We start from the raw sequence: 21824 nt of genomic DNA on the forward strand, positions 1-21824 counted from the left end.
AAGTGACTTGCCTAAGGCTACACTGACAGTAAGTAGCAAAGCAGGGATGTGAACCCATATTGTTGATCTCAAAATCCAGTGTCCTTTCAATTTATTACACTGCCTCTCAGTTATCTGGAAAACTTACATAGAATAGCTTATTCGTCAAAGATACCATATAAACAAGGCATTACTCCATAAAATCTGAGCAATATGGGTATGTCAAACTAAATTTAAATGGACACAAATGTGACATTAACTTTTTGGGCTAAAATCAACCAGAAAGTTTTTCAGAGATAAGTGACCCAGTAATAGAAAGCAAAAGAAAATTATTTGCTTTTAAATTGTCATTCATCAATCTAGCCGTGTGTGTGTGTGTGTGTGTGTATCAATAACTAAGGCCTTAATTCTGCTCCACTACACACACTTGAATACTAATGCAATGGCTTGAATACTATGAATTGTAAATTTTACTCTATAATATGGATGTATAAAAAATTTAAGAAATTATCACATCATTATACAGAAAACTAGTGAGACCTACAAATCCTGCCTTCATATACGCTAATGATTTTAAAATATTACAGACAAATCTTAACCCAACAAAAACTTTTAAAATTACACTTGCTACATTATTGATATGTTTTTGTCTCCTTTCTAAAGCGAAATCTGATAGAAGAATTTTAAAGTAAAAGTCAGAGCCAACATTACTAAATGGATAAATAACATACCATTTATTCAGATGCCAAACTTCAGACAACCTTAAAACTTTGAGACAGCCGAAGGCCCTCGAAGTAAAAGTCCCAAATTAGTTGTCACAAAGCCCATCCACTTAAATAAGGCTCTTAGTCAGAACTTTATTGACTGATTTTACTTGAACCTGTTAGCTTATGAATTTTTTTCCTAGACTAAACTAAATCAAACCAAAACAGATTACAGGTAGCAAAATAAAATGGGACATAGGGGAGCTACTGGAGGCATACGCTGACAACAGCCAGAAGGAACAGCTAAATACCCAGCAATTAAGACTGAAAACTTAAAAACAGAAGCATAACTCTGCTGCATATTATATATTACAGTACAAGAATAGATCCTAAGTTAAATCAACAATTTTTTTGGGGGGCTAGGCAATGGGGTTAAGTGACTTGCCCAGGGTCACACAGCTAGTAAGTGTTATGTGTCTGAGGCCAAATTTGAACTCAGGTCCTCCTGAATCCAGGGCCGGTGCTTTATCCACTTTGCCACCTAGCTGCCCCTAAATCAACAAATATTCACAGGGTAACTTACCATATATCATCAAGAAAAGGTTACATTATGTTCAGTACTCTCCGTGTAACCCTGCTTGGTAGAGCAAGGTTTCTGAATCATGCTCTCTCCCCAGCCAAGCTCCCTTACTAAAATTGAAGTTATATACTTAGATGCTGAACACCAAATTGCTACGTGCGCTGAATCTTCTCTCCACTCACCTTCCTAAGCCCTCATTCTAGTAAAGCCAGTCTGTCACCTTCATGTTTTTTGCTCCTAGCACTCTGACACTTATGCCCTCTATCCATTCAAGTCTTGAAGGATGACTTTCAAGATCTGGCTCAAACCTGACCACCCCCAACCTGAACTAACTAATTAAATCCTATCTCTAGAGTTAAATGTGAATTTCTGAACTGTCGGAACAATTATTTTCTGTACAACTTATTTGGCAAATAGTCACACGTATAAAGAACTGTGGTACCTCTTCTATTATCTCGAATTGTTACTTATCTTTGCTTATTTAACTCACCAAATAAAATGTGAGCTCCTTCAAAGGAGTTTTTATTTCCTTATTCTCCACATCCTTCACAGCCCCTAGCACTGGTACTAGCATATGGTAAATGCTTACTATTTGTTGATTTGACTAGAGGTTTAAGATGACAGTAAAATATCATTTTAGGCACATTTCCATAAAAATAATTGATTTGGTTTGGGCACCAAAAGGATAGAATTATGTGAACTTTCTAATTAATTGATCTGACATATATCACTCTCCCAATAATGCCCCCAAAATGAAGCATTACGGTACTCAGAAACAATGAAATTCAGTTCAAAATAAATAACTTACCTATGTCAATATCAGTAAAACCTTCTGCACTGATTGCATCCATTGTACTTTTGTCTATAGTGTCTAGACAAAGACTAGCAAGCTGAGGTTCATCAAATAATCGAGCCTAAGCATATAAAAAATACTTATTTTACTTACAGGCCAAAAATATTTTGATTTGACACTGCAATTAAATACATTACACCATATATGTCAAAAGCACCTACTTGCTTTTATTCCAATGTTTTAAGTATATATCAATATCTTAATTACATATCATTTAAAAACATGTTCATTACAGTATTTTAAGTACATATAGCACTATACAGTGCCTTTCCCTTAGAAGGTGCTTAATAAATGTTTGTTAAACAAAATTTCTCCTTTAAACATTTTTAAGTACTAATTTTTAAATAATCACTCACACTGAATGCTTACCATTCTTGAATTTTTTTTAAAAAGGTATTTGTTTTCTCTTTATTGTTTTTATTCTATCTTCTCACCTTTTTATTAGGGCCTATGTGCAAAGGGCCTATTATGTATGTTGTAATCATAAATCCAAAAAAGAATAAGCAAATTTAAACTTGGGTGTAAATAATAACAATTTCCTCTTCCTAGAAAACAAATTGTAAGAGCAGGGTTAATGTTTTATCTAAACTTTTCAGTCTCTCCAAGTCTCTCATACAGCGTGCTACACAGAATCAAAAACTAATAAATACTGAATTGATTTTTTAGCTTTGGTGATTAAATAAATGAAGTTGGTACAATATCTGCAAGAATCTACAAAGCAAACTTCATTAGACTAGGAATAAATCAGAGTAAGTTCAGTCTGAATCAAGAAAGCCTGTATTATAAAATATTCATAAAACTAAAGTTACATTACTTTCGAGCAGGCTAATTGCTTCTATCAGAAATTCAAGTGAACCAACCTCAGCTGGACCTTTCGTTTGCAGCTCTTACAATCATTACATTCAAATTCAAATACAACATTTTAGAAATGCTTGTGTCCAAGGGCATAGTCTTTATTGATTCCCCGCACATTCCTATGGCAGCTACTCTGAAATTTTTCCATTCTCATGTCATCACCTCCACCCCCCCACCTCATTTGTAGCAGATGACTCTGCTTCTTTCCTGAATCAAGAATATTCAATTGATCTACATCTACAATATACTCCTATCTCAGAGAAAGGTATCCTTACTCCTTTCCAAGGTTAACATTTCTATTTGTGGACTCACTCCTTCCCCTCTGCCTACAAACATCCTCAGATCCAAATTACCCTCCATAAAAGAAAACAAAAATACCTTTCTTGGGTCCTGCTCAATCTCTCCTCAATTAACCAAATCTTCTCTGCAAGATTAGTCTATACACAACTGCCTGTACTTCTCCACCACTCACTTCTCTCAAACTCTTGCAATATGACTTCCCTTCTGCTTCAACTAGAAAACTCTCCCAGAAGCCGCCAAATTCAATGGCCTGTTTCTCAGTCACGACCTTCCTGGACTCTATGCAGCATGTGACTCCAGTGACCAACCCCTTAATTCTTGAAACTATCCTCCCCCGTCTGGAAACACTAAATTCTCCTGGTCCTCCTATCTGATAGCTCATTTTCTCCTTCCTTCATTGGGTCTCCTCTTCCCTTTGTACCCAAAACATGGTGTTCTCAGAGTCTTTGGCTCCCTTTTCTTCTCTTTATACTTCCATCTTTGGCAATCTCATGTACAACCAGAGCTCAATCTTTTTGTCCAGTCAAGAAAAAAAGGAAATGATTTACAGAAAAGAAAAGGTTTGCCAGGTAGACCTGTAGCTAAAACAAGGCAAAATCCAGAAATCAGATAAGGCAGATGACAAAAGAAATATACAGCTCCCTGTGCTCAGTAGCCAGTCCACAATTCAAAGCTCTCTGAGGGAAAAGAATATATCTGGGGAAGAGAAACCAAAGATACACCCTCCTCCCCACAAATAATCCCAAAAGGTTTGTGTTTACCTACAGCACCAACCTAACAAGCAAAATACAATATTATTTCAGAGCCTCTCCTTTTTCAGGATGTTCAAAAATATGCTTTTCTTCCTCTTACATGCTAAGGCCTGAAATTATGAAATTAGACATAAAAAGCTTAAAATGTAAATACTTAGTTGAGGTATCAGACTAAAAGTTACTTGCTCTAAAGTGCAAACAGCTGAATCAACAGACAACTACAAGTGATTAACAGATACTTTGCTATTTTGATAAACAAAAGGGGTTATAGAGAGGAATGCCTCTAGAAATTAGAAGGGAATATCTCCTCCAGGGAAGAAAAGGATTCAAAAAGGAGAGAGTAGTCCCTCTTTTCACTGCAGAGGTGCAGAAGTGGGGAAATTATGGGTATGGAACACTACTGGCATTGGATTGGTTAGTTTTGCTGGACTGCTTTTTTCTTCTTTTCCTTTTTAAATCTGTTACAAGGGATGGTTTGCTTGGGTAAGAGAAGAGGAAAGAATGTATTCTGAAAAAAACATAAGAACACAATACACCAATAAAAAAATAAGATAACATTATGGAGGGGAAAAAAGGAAAAGGTGAGGATATTGAAAACAATTTTCATGATTTGTCCATTTTATAAAAATATAGTTCTATTGATCCTCAATCATATTTGTGCCAAAAAAGGGGTGTGCACATGGGTATTTATGTGACATTTGGTAAAAACTGATGCTGAGAACATTACCTACCTTCACAAATGTTTACTTACTTTTTTTTAAACCCTTCCAACTTGGTTTTAAAGGAGACAGATGCAAAAGGAAGGAAGTTTTATTTGACTTTATTTGGCCAATTTACCTATATTCTGAATCTGTATTCAAATAAAAGCCACTAGACCCTTACTAACTAAAGGATTTTTTCTTGTTCAATTATATTCATAGGAGGGGGTAGTTTGGAAACTTTTTTCAATCCAAGAAAAACACTGGCAGGGTAGAACCACAAATAGATTCCACTTGCCATTATAAAACAACCCTCACAAGAATTAATTAATGGTAGCATTACTTCTGAAGAAGACACCAATGAGGTGATTTTTAAAAATAAGTAGCAACATTAAATTGATCACGTAATGCTTAACTTTGACACTAGGAGTGGTTATTGATTTTATAGGTGCCAATACTTCCTCCACCGGTGCAGATAACAACCCTTAATTTCTTGTGGGTTGTCATATCCAAAAAAAACTCACTGGGAAGGGGTAGGGTGGGGAACAGAGGTAAGGAATCTTCTGACAATGAGCCTATCTGCATTTAGCTAGGCTAGTCTGGAGATGAAAATCTGTCACTTGGCCCATAGTCAAAACCTAATTTAGTAGAACCTACCATCAGGGTTTATGAATATCTAACTTAGCCTTCAAGAACTCAGGGTCATCTACATACAAGGAATAAGTGCAGGCCTTTAGGAAAGGCACATAATCCCACATACCTTAAATTGATTCATGCTGCAAAAAAACTATAGAAATTATTACAGTACAAACTGCATATACAATAAACTTGCTCACAAGTTACCAATAGTCACTGGATCTTCTTTTGAGAAACTAATTTAAGGTTTGTAGGTATAAAATACCTATATGGCTATGTCCAACCAAAACTGACAAATACAGAAGTGATATAAGCATGTCACCAACTCAAGAAAGGTACTTTTGTTACTTTCTTTGTCCAATTATACTTAATATTCCTCAAATATTTCACATTGGCAATGCTGGTATAGTGAAAAAAACTAGTGAACTAGGAGCTCCTTGTGGTTTCATGGCTAAATGGTTATGTCACCTTGGGCAAGTCATTTAACCTGGCCAGGCTAGTTTTTTTTAATCTGTAAAACTGAAGTGTCTGAATCTGATGATCTCTAAAGTCCCTTCTAGCTCTAATAGCCTATGATTTTATAACAGTTAGCCATGCTTTACAAACGTAGGATTTTAAACTTCATTATATAAAGGTTCAAGTTAATAAAGATCTTCCCAAATGACAAAACTAGCTTTTCTATTACTAAATTTTATATTATTAGGAATATTAAGTTAGCACAAATGCCACAAAGAATGTGGAAGAAAGCCATCCCATGATCCTTAAATACCAATCACTATAAGACTAAACTTGAAAGCTAATGGAAAACTGAGTTGGAATACAATAAGGTCTCCTACACTATTCCCTCCCCATTCCATCTCTGCAAAAGACTCACTCCCTTACTGAGAAAAAGCGGCCTAGTCACCTTAAGCACTCTCATTTTATTACTCTACACCTTAAAATACCCATTCCCTCCTACTTGACTTGGACAAAGAGGTGGCCCTTCTCACCAAGGCCAAACCTCACTATTTGTACCCTTAAATCTTATATGCACTATTATCTTGTCAGGCAGACTGCCCCCAGCAATCATACCTCTCTAATATTAAATTTCTTATTATCTACTATTTTCTCCTCCAATGCCCACGTCTTCCTACCATTAAAAAAACTGCCTGACTTGATTCTACCATTTCCTCAAGCTATCATTCTGTGCCTCTCTCACAGCCAAACCCCTAATGTGCCCCTTGCCTCTACTTGTTATCCTCTCACTCACTTCTCAACCATACGAAATCTCATTTTTGACATAATGACTCAACTACAATTACTCTCTCCAAAATACGTTTAGTCAGTTAAATCGAGTCTGACTCTTTGAAACCCTATCTAGGGTTTTCTTGGTAAAGATGGTTTGCCATTTCCTTCTTCAGCTCATTTTACAGAAGAAGAAACTGAGGCAAACAGGGTTAAGCGACTTACTCAAGGTCACCCAGCTAGTAAATGTCTAAGGCTGGAGTTGAACTCAGTATTTGCTAACTCCAGGCCAGGCACTCTATCTACTGCACCACCTCGCTGCTCTCTCTCCAAAATTACTAATGATTTATTAATTGCCAAATGCAATGGTCTTTTTTTCAGTGTTCATCCTTCAGAACATGACACTGTCAAATATTCCTCTCTTCTGGAAATTCTCCTCTTTTGTTTCTGTGGCATTGTTTTTTTCTTAATTCTCACTCTTCCTGTCCGACTACACTTTCTCCATCTAATTATAGGTAAAGGTCTGAGACCTTTTCTCTTCTTTCTCTAGTTCAGGGGTTCTTAACCTGGAGTCTGCAAACTTTAAAAAAAAAAAATAGCTATTTCAATATAATTAGCTTCCTCTGTAGTCCTACATATTTCACTTATGCTGTTAAAAACATTCTGAGAAGGCATCCATTGACTTTACCAACAGATTCATGACACACAAAAAGTTAAGCACCTCTGTTTTAGATGTCATTTTCCCCACAGATTCAATTATCTCTTGACTGCAAATTCTATATGTCCAACCCTAATCTTACATCTTGGGCTTTAGTCTTAGATAACAGCTTACTGGATGTTTCTAACTGGATATCCCTTAGGCACCTCAAATTCAGTACGTCTAAAAAAGAACTTTTTAAATCTTTCCTCTAAAATCTACCCTCTCTCTTCTGAACTTCTCTCATTCTGCCATCCTTCCAGTCACCTAAGCTTGTAAACTCAAAGTCAACTTCAACTCCTCAATCTCCCTTACCTGCCCCATCCAATCAGTAGCTGTCCTGTCATTTCTACCTCTACTACATCTTGCATTTGTCTTCTCTGTCTATTCACACAGCTACCACCCTAGTTCAGGCCCTTATCACTTCAGCTGAAATACTATAATAGTCTCCTAACTGGTCTTCCTGCTTCAAGCCCTTCTCCTCTTCAACCCATCCTCCACACAGCTGCCCAATTGATATTTCTAAAGCATAGGCCTGACCATGTCAATCCCCTGCTCAAAAAGCTTCAATGGCTCCCTATTGGCTCTCAGATAAAATAAAAACTTTTCCATTTCGTATTTAAATACAATCACAGTCTGGTTCTAATCTACCTTTCCAGATTTATTATGTTTTCCCTTCAAATATTCCATGCTCTAATCAAACTGACTTTCTGCTGTTTACTTCAACACTTCCATGGATCTACAATCTCACCAAGGATAAGTACCAATCTCACCAATATAAGTCCTCCCTACAAAGTGAAAATCTCAACCTATCCATGTCTTCATATCCCATGCAATTTTGCTCACGTTATTCCGTGAATTCTTAATAGGGTGTCCATACAATGTGCTAGAGGTCAGCATTTTTCTTTTCATAGGTCTCTTGACATTACACTGAGACCTATGGCCTTGGGTGCCCCATCATGGTGTGGAGGTGACTCTGTGGTCCAGAAGGCTATGTAGCAGAGCACAAGATCTGGCTGGGCCTAACATCGATGGAAAGGCAAAGTAAAATCCTAGTAACAGACCAGGTCTGTTTTCTAAGGACCAGCCTCATTAAGTATGAAGAGCCTTGTCCCCAGCAGAATGAGAATGAATACTAAGCGATGAATCCTTTGGACATCACAATAAGTCAGAAAAATAATTTTGTATTCAAGGTATTATTAACATGTGATTAATTGAAAAACCCTGAACTAGGGTGTGAAGAGATAATGTCCTAGTCCCAGAAATGTCACTTGAACAAATCACTCACCAAGTTCCACTCTGATGCTTCAACACGGTGGATTTCCTTGGGTATATGAATATCATGCCAGCAGAACATAAGCTCTGGAAGGTCCTATTTAAGCTGGAAAGCTTTGGATGGTGTATATGGATCTGGTGTACTGGTGGTGTGCTTGTCATCAAAGGTATTTTTTTAGTCACAGCATATCACAAAAGACATTCCATTGAATGGCAGAACGTCACATCATTTTCAAAATACTAAATTAGCATGCTAAAACAACCTTAATAAATAAAAATTACCTACCTGAGTGAGAAGCATAAAGGCATTATCTGCCCTAAGATGTTTGGTGAGAAAATCCACACAATGTGCTTCTAAAGCTGGAACTGCATATTTCTTAGCAGTATAAAGAGTTGTCATGACTGTTTCTGGACCAATCTGAACTTCATCTGAATAAAGAAATCTGAAAAACAATTCCAAAAATGGAGAAATTGTCATCAACAGACCCGTTAAAATGACAGGAGTAAATATTTACTCACACACTTCATGCTGGACGAGCTGACAATGCCATAAAGAATCAAAAGCTTAATATGATAATGTAGGTAGGCCTGCCATCTTCAAGTAGTTCCACATTAATGAATTTCAAGATACTTTAATTTTTCCTTTTAAGTGTCCAAACTTTAAAATGTTTAACCATATTTTATTCAAATCTATCTAAAATGTATTATTCCCTTCTCCATTTTAGTTATCAGAATACACTATTATTTAAACTTTCATGGATGACTAGGGTTATCACTATGAACACTGTAGTACTATGAAGTCCCTAGGAGCTATGAAGATGAATAGGACTGTATTCCATATATAATGTTTACATATGGATATATAATATATACATATAATATGATAATGTTTGCATATATAACAGAAGTTATGTTGTCAGCATATTCAATTCAGTCAGCAATTCAATTCTATAAACATTTATTAATAGGCACCTATGTGCCAGTGATAGAATCCTAATAAAGCTACCCCCAGCCCCAGTATTCTAACTTCCTTATGGTCTACAATGAACAGCAAGCATGTCCTGATTTAACTACATGATCTGGCTTTAACCACACCAGAGGCCCCCAGATTCAATATAGCCACTGCCCCCAGATCCAATTCACATATTTGAACAGGTATGTCCTTGCACACAATCACAATCAATCATCCATTTTAGCCCAAGACAGAACCACAGTACCTACCTATCTAACTTGACCGGACAAAATCACAATAGCTAGTCAATCAGAAAGCAGCACAACGAGGATGTCTGACCACTGAACCACAGAAGGAACCACTTCCCCATTATCTAATCCCTTAACAAACCCCTCTTGCCTTTTTAATATTCATAATTTCTGTTATGTAATCAGCATTATTACACTATAAAATTCCCTGTCTTGTATACTAAGTTGCTAATTCCTCTTGGAACCTAGCCCGCTTCTGAGGGGCCTCAATCCTCAATAAATGCCTATACTTAGATTAGAGGTGGTCTGACTGAATTCTTTGAGACCATGCTGCCACAACACATCATAAAGCCGAAACACTAGGCATTATGGATAGAAAGAATCAAAATGGCACAGTCCTTACCCTCTAGGAGCTTACAGTCTATTAGAATTGTACACAGTTAAGAATATGTACATGTATATGGTATATAATACAAGGCAGAAGGTGATAGTGGACAAAGCAAAGATCCAAACAACCCAATTAACATCTGAGGGGACAGACAATACTTGCAGTTGAGGGTTTAGGATGTAAGAGGGAGGTCAGTTCTTGAGTGGAGCCGTAAGAGAAGAATTCTGACATGCAGAAATGAGGAAGGAATACATTCCGGGTACTGGCCTGGACAAATGCAAATAAACTGGAGACAACAATATGGACTCTAGTGAACAGCTGGCAGTCTGGTCAGGCTGAGTCATAAGAGTGTATAAAGAAGAACAGAGTGAAAGAAATAAGAATTGAAAAGGTAGTTTGTTTTTTATAGGGGGAGGGAGAAGTGGAGAGGGATGACAGAGCTAGTGATTGTATTGCCCAAAAAAGTGTGAAATGAAACAAAAGCAGGTCACTGAAGTATTTTTAAAAATGCACAAAAAGGAATACAGAGAAGTCCTGAGGAAATAAGACAAGCAGGGCAGTTTTTAAAGTAACATGCAGTTTATGATATACTCATTTTTAAAAAGAAAGTTGTACATAATAGAAATTTATGGTTTCACATGCAATCCTCTTTTTACATTCTACTTTGCATATGGAAATGTTCTTTTTTGGCATTATCTAAAATCAGAATTTTTAAAATGGGAAAAATGTAATTTGGAGCTAAATTGTAGCAGGCTTTAAATGTCAAGTTAAGGAGTTTTTATTTTATCCTCCAAGCAATGGAGAGCTGGATGTTAAAGTTTTCTAAGTGTGAAGAGGTTTACAACCTACAATTCCCAGAAAAACCTTAAAACTTTTAGATTCCTTGTAGACTCACTTAGCTCTCTTTGACAAAAAGAACCTGGCTTCAGTTTTGTTGACCGGTCCCAGGAAACCCTTAAAGTTTTAGAAACTGCCTTATTTCCCTTTGAAAGCAAACTTCCCCTTCCAGCTCCCTTCATTATCTATTCTCATTGTCTGTTCAAATCTCTCAGACATTCCAAACAGAAATTCTCACCTGGACCCTTTTCCAAAGGACCCACCTCCCCCATCAACTAGCTTTCCCATTGTTTTGCCTTCCTGGTCATTCCCACCCTTAATCCTTGCTAGGCGCCAGTGTTCCTTTCCCCCCAGCTTGCTGGCCACCCCCATCCAGATCTCCCTAGACCTGTCCTCCTCTCACCCCAAACTGCTTGGCCACTCCTTGGACCCCTCCTCCCGTCACTCCAAACTGGACGGCCCCTCCCTCAGTCTGTACTTAAGGCTCACCTTTCCCCCATTCTGATGCTGAGCTGTTCTCAAGCTTAGAAGCTGAGACCCCTCATGCCCGCCTATCCTAAGGGCGTCACCTGGCCTATCCACCCCAGCCCCCACTCAGACTCTGAGCTTTCTAGACTGCCTCACACTGCTCGTCCTTGCAAGCGTCACCTGACCACCTTGAATCCTATTTAGATCACTGATGTTTGGGTTCCTTTGGAGTCTGGCCTATATACTTATCTTTAATAAACTTTTTCTCTGTCTGGAAGAAGATCTGAGTTGAATTCATTCAGGCAGATCCGCGCCGTGATTTGGGCTTTTCCCCATGATCTTGGGGTGCCTCTGTGCATCTAAGAGCACCTCAACCGCCCCTTCAAGTGGAGGAATGATCTGGCATGATGCAGTACAAGTTGCACTGGATCCAGAGCCACAAAAGACCTTTGTTCAAGTGCTTCATCTAATATTTACTATGTGACCACAGACAAATCTCTTAAATTCCCTGAGCCTTCTCCTCTGTAAATAAAGGTAACATATTACTTTAATAGCACATACAACTGACAGAGTTAATTGTGGGGATCAAATGAAACCAGGGTTTGAATTCTGCACTTAATAGCTACATGATCTTAGCTGTAAAATGGAGACATTTTTTCATTTCTATTATTGTATCCTAATGATGCGGTGATGGGACCTGGACCCCTAAAAGGAAAAGACCATGTCTTTGAAAGCAACCCAGTCCCTGAATTTTCCCATACATTCCAGCAACCCAGATCACTGGTGCCTCTGCCCAAGGCATCTGGTCCACTCCAGCCCACTTAGATCACTTAATGAGCTTACTTGACAGTCCTTCCACAGTCACTCCTGGCCCACCCCAGGCAACTACTTACCACTCCTGAATCCCAATCCACATTCTTTCACTGTCCTTTCTGTATAGAAACATCTGTCTCACCTCCATTAAGTAGCACATTCACTAGGCATCTAGCCCCTCTAGAGGCCTTACCAAAAACCTTGCCACCTTGACTGAAAGAAGGCTTGAGTGTATGAATTCATTCTATGCAGATGCCACCTTGTATCCTGACATTTCAGAGTTCCCAGCAACCCCAAATCACATCACTAACAGTGCCTTCTTGCACATAATTGATGCTTAATAAATGCTTGCTCAAATGAAAATGTGAGTCAGAAAGGGTATGTTTAATGGAGCAAGGTGGTAGAGGAAAAGGAAGGGTTACAGGGGTTATTTACCTTGAAAGAAAAAAGACCATCTTCTGAAACTGGAAATGAGAGAATGGGTGAGAACATACAAAGACCCAAAGGCATGGAAGAGGCATAGAATTGAGAAGCTCATGTCAGATGACCTCTCCTGTCTCCTATTCCTGGAAGGCACTTACTTTTTCACCTCTGCCTTTTAAAACACTTAGCTTCTCTCCAGTTCGGCTAAGGGCCCAAATGCTCAAAACTTTTTCTAATGCCCTCCGTCAGTGCTCCGCTCTATCCTTTCAAAATTATCTTATATTTAAGTACCTATATATATCTGGTATGTAAGTTCCTTTAAGACAAGTACTATTTCCTTTTTGTCTTAGTTATCAAATAGTAGAAAGAGCACTGTCAGGAACTAGAAGACCTAGGTTCAGAGCCTACTTCTGAGGCTCACCACCTATGTGGCCTGGAGCAAGTCACTTAATCTCCCTAGCCTCAGGTTTCCTCATCTGTAAAATAGAGTTGGGCTCAATGGCCTTTTAAGTCCTTTCTAGTTTTAAATCTATGATCCTATGGCTTCCCAATGCAAAGCATAGTAACTGTGCCTAACACACTGAAGGCATTTACTCCATGTAGAACTGAATAGAACTTATACCTCATAAGGAGCTCATATGAGCTCTTCCAGGGTTATTGAGAGGATCAATGAGATAAAAACTGTGAAGCACTGTGTGCCAGACACACAGTAGGCACTATATAAATATTAGCTATTAATGTTATTGTTATACACCTTGAAGGGCTATTGTTAGCTATAATGTCATCCTAGATTTTTATGTGTCATGGACCCCTTTAGTAGTCTGGTAAAGCTGAAGGACCCCTTCTCAGAATGTTTTTAAATGCATAAAATAAAATATATAGGATTACCAAGAAAATTAGTCATACTGAAATATAGCTATCAAAAAAAATTTTTTTTAATTCACCCGGCGGGGTAAGGCCCAAGCTGAGACCTTTGCCCCATACCCCAAAAAGAATTTGGGTCCCATTTGTCTACAGGCCCTAGAAAACCCCACCTTGGATTCTGCTTTAACTCCCCTAGATCAAGGAAATCTCTAGCGTTTGCCTGAGGCTATAATCCACTCAACCAGTCTTTCCTTGTGGCTACCTCAATCTCCCAATTCTGTTACCTCTGACCCAGTGTAACTTTCATTGTCTCTTACCTCCCAATCGTGCCACACGCCCAGCTACTTCCCTCTTGAGCCTATCTAGACCCCATTCTACCTCCCAGTCACTCCCATCAAGATCCTCCCTAGACCCCTCCTCATAGTCACCCCAAACTACTTGGCCACTCCTAGAACCCTCCCACAGTCTTTCTGTATGTAAGGTCTATCTGGCCTCCATTAAGGTGCTCAGATTCTTTAAAATCTGGCCGGCTTGCATTAGCGATACAAATGCTCAGATTCTTTAAGAGTCTAGCCAATGCTCAGATTCTTAAAATCTAAGCCAATAGCTCACTGATGTCCAGATTCCTTAAGAGTCTGACCAATATGGTGGATCTTTAATAAATCTTGTCTTTGGCTGAAAGAAGGCTTGGGTCAAATTCATTAAGACAGGACCTGCATGTAGCTATTTCTGGGTCCCAGAACCCCTAAACCTCAACACACCGTTCCCTGAACCTCAACACACCGACTCAGGTATAAGAACCACTGACTGATTGAGACTCTACTCTCTCTCACCCCCTTTGTACAATCAGTTGCCAGATCTTGTCAATCACATCTCCCAAATCTCTTTCATCTTTATCCTTTCTCTGTATTCACAGGACACTATCCTATTTTCAGCTCTTACCTCTCACCTGGATTATCTCAACAGCCTCATAAATGGTCTCTAGGCTCTCTCCTCCTCCAACACAGTAGCCCAAATGAAAGTCCCAATGCATATGTATGACATGTATCATCATGTCATTCCCCTGTTTCAGTAGTCCCCTATTCCCTCTAGGATAAAATACAAATTCCTTTCTTAGGCACTTAAATCTCTTCACAGTCTGACTCCAAAAATTTCCACATTCTAGACAAACTGGCTTGCCTACTTGCTATTCCTCATACAAAATATTCCATTTTTCCAAGTGTTGCCAGATTCCTTCTGTCATTTCTTCCCCCTCTCTGCAAAGGTGCTCTAGCTCACAAGCTCACTTTCTTCCCCTTTTCTTCTCTCTCAACTTCTGCTTTTTAGAATCCCTACATCCCTTTCAAGCACAGTTTAAATGCTACCTCTTACATGAGGCCTTTCCTAACATCCCCTATCAGGAGTACAGAACTTGCAGCCTCAAGGCCTCAGGTTCCCCACCCCTGCCCTAGTTGTTAATGTTCTTCCATTACCCTAATTACTTAAAAATTTAACAGTTGTGCTCTTAAAAACCACTAAAATGTTTGTATTATTGAATAGTACCTGAGATATGATGTGCTTTATATACCTTGAATAAAGCCCAGTATACTGAAAATCCTGAACTGGAATGTACTACAATTCATCTTAAGAAGCCCCAGATAAGAGCACTGGCCCTGGAGTCAGGAGGACCTGAGTTTAAATCCGACACATAACACTCACCAGCTGTGTGACCTTGGGCAAGTCACTCAACCCTGATTGCCTCACCAACCAAAAAAATAAATAAATAAATAAAAAATAAAAGAAGTCCAAATAAATAAAATCATTATAGATGAAAATGCAATTCAATGTATATATTTTAAATTTTATTGATACCTGTTTACCCCTCACCTACATTTCCCTATAACCTTCCACATTCCTTACAACAAAGAATAAGAGAACAAAAAGTTTAGTAACATTAACCAACACATCAATTAAGTCTGACGTCTGATCTAATCTTCCCAGTCCCATAGTAAACCATCTCTGTAAAGAATAGAGAGGTGCTTTCTTATTATTTATTCATTCAATAAACATTTATTAAGGGCCTAGTATGTATCAGGCACTGTGCTAAGAGCTGGGGACACAAAAAGTGGCAAAAGACAATATATCTCTTCTTAGGCCTAAGCTTGATCATTATGATTTCATGGCATTCAATTTCCACTGTGTTTTTGTTCTTTCCATGTAGGTTGCTAATAATCACTGTGTATATTGTTTTGGTTTGGCTTTCTCCACTTTTCATCATTCATATGAGACATCATTGCCCTTCTGTACTCATCACATTGTTGTTCATCCTTTGTTCTCAAAAAGGACCATGACATCAGGAAGATGATGCCAAGACTTACAAGTGAATTGGATTTAAGTAAGGGAGGGCTACGCAAGGTGATCAGCCTCACTTTCTCCCCTGGGCCATTTGGGTCCAGTGGCAAGACAAAGATCAGGATGACTGGAGATGGCCCCCTCATCACATATTACAGCACAGTAATATTTATTACATTCAGGTATCACAATTTGTTTACGCATTTCCCAACTGATGCACATCATCTTTGTTTCTACTTCTTTGCTACCACAAAAAGTGTGTATTCTAAACCTTGTCTATATTCAAGCCTCCCAACACAATTCTTCTGACCTTAGTGGCCCCATACTTTAGAGAGAATAATGCCAATTTCTCTGCTCGCCTTCTCTGTTCCCCAATCCCTTAATAACATCTTCTTCCTCCTTTACACCATTCTCTGACAGCATTCTCACCATGCTCTCTTTCTATTGGCTACTTTCCTGCTACCCACAAATATAACCAAGTCTCCTCCTTCCTGGGGGTAAAAAACAAACAAACAAACAAACAAAAAAACCCCACACTAGATCCTACTACTATATTCCTTCAAGTTATATAGCTCATCCTTTCATAGCTAAAATCCTAGCCTGAATCAAGACAAATGAGTGTGAGAATGTAGAGAAGGGGACAGATGCAAGAGATAGCATGGTGGCAGAAATAGTAAGACATGGCAACTGATGAGACATGAGAAGAGAGGAGAGGATGACTCCACAGTTCCAAACCAGAGTGACTAGATATGAAAGTTAGGAAGAGGAGAGAGTTTGAGGGGAAAATAGTAAGCTTTTAGACATGCTGAGTTTGAAATCATAATTTTAGCTCGCATTTGTATACAACTTGAAGGTTTGCAAAGTGCTTTATATATGTTACCTCATTCGATCCTCATAACAACCCTGGGAGGTAGGTGCTACTATCCCCATTTTACAGTTAAGGAAACTGAGGGCTGACTTGCAATGTCACAGTTAGCAAGTGTCTGAGGCTGGATCTGAACTTGGGTCTTCCTAACTCCTGGCCCAGAACTTTATCCACTGAACCACAAACTACCTCAACAGAATCCTGGGATTTACCACACATAGACAAAAGGAAGATACAAGTAAATGGAGGCTGACTCCCAGGTTTTCTTTGGAAAATATCCCCCACCAAAAAAAAAAAAAAAAAAAAAAAAGAACATGAACAGTTGGTGAGATCTTAAGTTCAAAAGCAACAACAAACACCACTTCATGGGACATATGCTGGTAAAGAGCTCATTTGATTGTATGAGTTAATATTTGTAAAGTGCTTAGTCACAATGCCTGGCACATAGTAGGTGCTTAGTGAATGCTTCCCTTTCTCCCCTGAAGGATCTGAAAAAAGGATCATGAAAGAAACTGCAGCTTATACACCTAAGATCTACTTCAGAGAATGAAGAGGTTAAGGAATTTTGAGAACTCTGCAAGATCCTCCAAGTAAATCAACATGTACCTTGATATTTGGTAACTTCATTTCAAAACTGGGAATGGGTTAGGATGCCAAGAAATGTACTGGAAAATGTTCAGGAACAAGTAATGAGAGAAACCAAAGGCTTGTAAGACTACACAAATGCCCCACATCTATACATCATGAATACTTTCTTTGAAAAGAGAACTGTTAGGTTCTGGTTGTGATGAGCACCACATTAAATCACAAAAATCAAACTGATTCAATTAACAAACAGTAAATAACTTGTTAAATCAGTCACCTTTGTACAATCAGAACACTGCTTAGACCAAAATCAAAATTAATACAATGATACAAAAAGAGAATAAAAATCAGAAAAAAAGATGGCATACAATTGAAATCACTCAATTCTGACCTATTCAAATTTGTTACTGATGATGAAAAAGAAAATACGGATGAGAGAAAAAACAGTGAAATCTATGTCATACAAAAGTTAAACCAACATAAATCAATTGCACTAGTAAGAACAAGAGAATCTAAAAAGTGTCTTAATCAGTAAATACCTGACTTCCTAGACAAAAGGGGAGAAATGGCAACAAAATAGTAACCAAAATTTTGATAGTTTAGACTAGTTGTTTCAAACTCAAACAGAAAAATATTCCTAATGGCAGCAGATTGACTTAGAAAACCACAAATCAACATTGAGCAGAAACAAAGTAGGGTTCTAGGGGAGGTAGGGGAATAAGTGTAACACTGGGGACTTTTCTAACACAACAGAGTGGAGATTATGTTATCATTACATGTCATTCCATTACCAAACGTGCACCAACATTCACCTCACCTAGATCAATGCACAATGACAGCATGCATGCACAAGCACTAATACCATGGGCACTAATCAGTGCTAATGCATGGGGAGTATGGCTAAATTCAGCAAGACTTTCAACACCTCACAACGATTTGTTCAGACTTAAACTTACCAAAACTAGAACAAGAAAAATTTAACTTAGCAATTAAAAGTATGACTGAAACTGGGCCAGAGGGCCAAAAACAAAGCAATGTAATAATGATGTAACTGCAACACTACAAATAGCAAAAGACACAAACAATAAAATGCCACAGGGATCAGACAACACTACACTAGAAACACTAGAATACCCACCACGGGAAACCAACCAACTAAAGCAATGGGGATACTACTTGAACTTCAAAACAATTTTAACCAAGGTACAGGAACAACTAACCCAACATCAAGATTAGATGTAGACTGAGTAGAAACACAATTTCTAACTATAAAAAACACAATACCCATTGAAATGATGAGAACAGGAGACCACTTTCCTACTGTAAAGCACTACTTTAAACCAACCAGACTAAAAAAATTTGGCAAAGAAAGAGAACATATCTTGCTAGATACATAATACATCATCCTTGCATGAAAAACCAAGGAGTAGAAGAAGATAATCAAAGTTGAGTACAAGAGAGTAAATGACACACCACTAGCAACAGAAGAAACACTAGTAAGAAATGTATTAGTAAATACATATACACCATGGACAGGAATAGAAGTATATGGAATAAACAACCAACCAGCTATCACATACAAACCAACACTAAGAACTGCACTTTTCGCATATAAAAGCAATCCACCAGGGCAAATATTTGTAAAACTGACACCAAACTGGACAGATAAATACTCAGACTTGGGAACAATTCAAAGTATAATAGTAACATATGCTACATTTTTCTGGAAAAGAAAGTTAGTAATGAGGAACTTACACTCATTTTATCAAACAAAAACTGACAGTACAAACTTCTCGAAGTATTTCCCAGGGCAAAATTGAAAATTCTTTATACCTGTTATAAATGGTATAAAAGTGCCAAAAATAATGTACTAAAATGTGATGTGACTCTTAAGCAATTAATATTGTGTGTTAAAATAAAGATATTTAATCATAAATATGTGAAATGACAATAAAATGTTAAAACAAAAAAGTCTCCGTGTTTTTTATTGAAAACCAATACCATGAATATGCTTTGAATTAAGGGAGTGAGGGTGGGAAATTCCAAGGTATTCTCTCTCTTTTTCTCACTTACCAACCAATTAATTGGTTTTTTCCTTGGGATTAAAAAATCTTTATCACTTTGAGCTCTAAAAAAAAGCATGATTCTATAAAATTTAAGGTTGCACTTCAACTGAGAAATTTCATCCCCAAAAGTCAACATAAAATTATACTGATTCTGAAACTTGGGATAGCACAAAATGTTAATATACTATTAATATCATGTATTAAACGTTTAGAACATTAGTCAAATTTACTCATTTTAAAGGTTTCAAACTCCTAATAACTAAAACACTAAAGGTATTTCTAATCAAACTGCAGCTATTCAAGTTACAAATCCTGAAAACCTTATTGAAGATTCCCAACTTTTTCAATTCAACAAGTATTTATTCACCAAGAAAGGCTTAACTTATTTATCTTCTCAAACTAACAGTGATAAGACAGTGTAGTATTTTATTCTCTTGAAATTTAAAATAAGCCACACTTTTTTCAGGAGAAAGCACAATCCTCATAAGGTCAAGAAGTGTACTGGATGTTAAAGGACAAGGGTTCAAATGCCAATTTTTTAACTTGTTAGTCACTTTACTTACTCATTTTACCTCCCTGGGCCTCAGGTACTTCACCTGTAAAGTGAGGATATTGTGCCAAAATATTTATAAGGTTCCCTCCAATTCCAAATGCTTTGATCAGATAATTTTATGATAAACCGACTATTAACTTCTAAAATACAAAGAAAAAAATGAAACTGCATCACATTTATTCTTTTGGCTAAAACATCTTCAAAGCCACAGAAACTGAAATAACATCTTCCACCCTCATTTACTTCCATTTAATGGTGCATAAATAGGAACAGTTATCGGGAATACAATAAAGAAATATACCGTGCAACAATACTGTAGCGATGAACAGAATGGGGGCTACACTTCCCTCAGTACGTTTCTATATCCTATCTAAATGCCCAAATACCCTGAATCTGATGGAAAAGCACAATCATTCATATTTCGAGTTATTCTGTATATGACGTGCTTTGTATACATTTGTTTGTGTGCTGTCTCCCTCGTTAGATTGTAAACTCCATGAAGGCAAAGGCTGTCTTTGCCTCTTTTTGCATTCACGGTCATAAAAGTCTGATAACGTTTAATGACTGACTGATTAATCAGAAATCATCATCGAAGGGCCAAAAAAATTCAAAGAATACAGGCGATGAGAGTGTCACCTTGGAAGCAGATAGATTTCCGTGGTTGCCTGGGCACAAAACACCGTCTGACCTTGACCGCGGGAGGAACGGTGCAGGCACAAACAAACCCGGGCCGTCTACCAGCCCCCGTCTGTGGACAGATTCACCGTCTAGCTCAGGACACAGGGCGTAGCTCTCTGACCACGGGAGAAGGAGGGGCAGAGGCTGCCCGAGGCCGAGAGGAAGCCTTTCCCCCCACCCCCGTGCCCGCCGCCGCCTCTCGGCTCCCTTTCCCAGCCCGAGGCTCCCTAAAGACGGCTGGGCCGGGCGCACTCCCTGCTAGGGGCCGCGGAGGCCCAGCCCAAGCCGCACTCACCTCAGCAGCGCCAGGAAGGCGGCGGGCTCCACGTCGGGCAGCTCGATCTCGGCCGAGGTGGTGGCCATGCCGCCGTTGAACATAGCGTCGAAGACGGCGCTGCCGGCGGCCAGCACGAAGCGATGGGCGGGGATGCGCTGGGGGCCCCCGGCCGCGGCCGCCCCGGCGCCCCCGCGGCCCTTGCCCAGCACGAAGCGCACGTCGCTCAGCAGCTCCGTGTTGAAGAGGAAGGCGAAGCGCTCCTTGAGCGACGCCTTGGTCGCCTGCCAGTTGTACAGCGGCTCCCGCTGCAGAGGCACCGGCGCCGCCGGCCCCTGAGGCGAGAGCGGCGGCGGCGGCGGAGGCGGAGGCGGAGGCGGCGGGGCCAGAGGCGGTTGTGGGGAGGCCCCGGTGCCCTTCTCGGCCTCCGGGCCTAGGAGAGAGTCCCCCGGAGCTGGGACCCCGATTCCGGCCATGCCCTAACCGCCGCTAATCCCTACGGAGTGCGCTCCCCGCGACGGCTTAGCAGGCGGTCCAGGCCCCGGCTGCCATTTCCCGCTCCGGCCCTATCGGGCCCAATCCCGGGCCCAGGCCGCGTCAGTGAAGATCCTGCTTCTCGCAGCCGGTTCCGTTGCGTTTGCTTCCGAACCTTCCGGGAAAGTGCTACTTCCGGCCGCTACCCACGGGAGGGGGAGGGGCGCCCACGCACGCGCCCCCGAGCCAGACCGGAGGAGGGGCGGGGGAGGGGAAAGGAGAAGGGCGGCGCGTGCATCTAATGCTCCACTAGGTGATGCCGATGGGCGCCCCTTGAATGTGCCGGGGAGGCGTGTGCGGAAAACCCTGAATTGCAGAGTACACGTCCTTTCACGTTTCCCCCCCCCCGCCCCCAGGAAAGAGGTGCACCCCCCCACCCACTGAAGGTATCA

General features: G+C 39.5%; 1 protein-coding gene across 1 annotated transcript in view; it reads right to left on the reverse strand.

Annotated features, from left to right (window-relative positions):
• Positions 1-21574, reverse strand: part of BTBD1 (BTB domain containing 1) — a 35480-nt gene extending 13906 nt beyond the window's left edge. The window contains exons 1-3 of the mRNA XM_027852045.1: positions 20920-21574; positions 8840-8996; positions 2072-2177 (exon numbers count right to left, since the gene is read on the reverse strand). Of these exons, the coding sequence (XP_027707846.1) occupies positions 2072-2177; positions 8840-8996; positions 20920-21374 (718 nt within the window). The 5' untranslated portion in view covers positions 21375-21574. The remainder of the gene's footprint in view (positions 1-2071; positions 2178-8839; positions 8997-20919) is intronic.
• Positions 21575-21824: the final 250 nt, after the last annotated feature.

The sequence above is a fragment of the Vombatus ursinus genome, unplaced genomic scaffold (assembly GCF_900497805.2).
Source record: "Vombatus ursinus unplaced genomic scaffold, bare-nosed wombat genome assembly UNPS02009205.1, whole genome shotgun sequence".
Lineage (NCBI taxonomy): Eukaryota > Metazoa > Chordata > Mammalia > Diprotodontia > Vombatidae > Vombatus > Vombatus ursinus.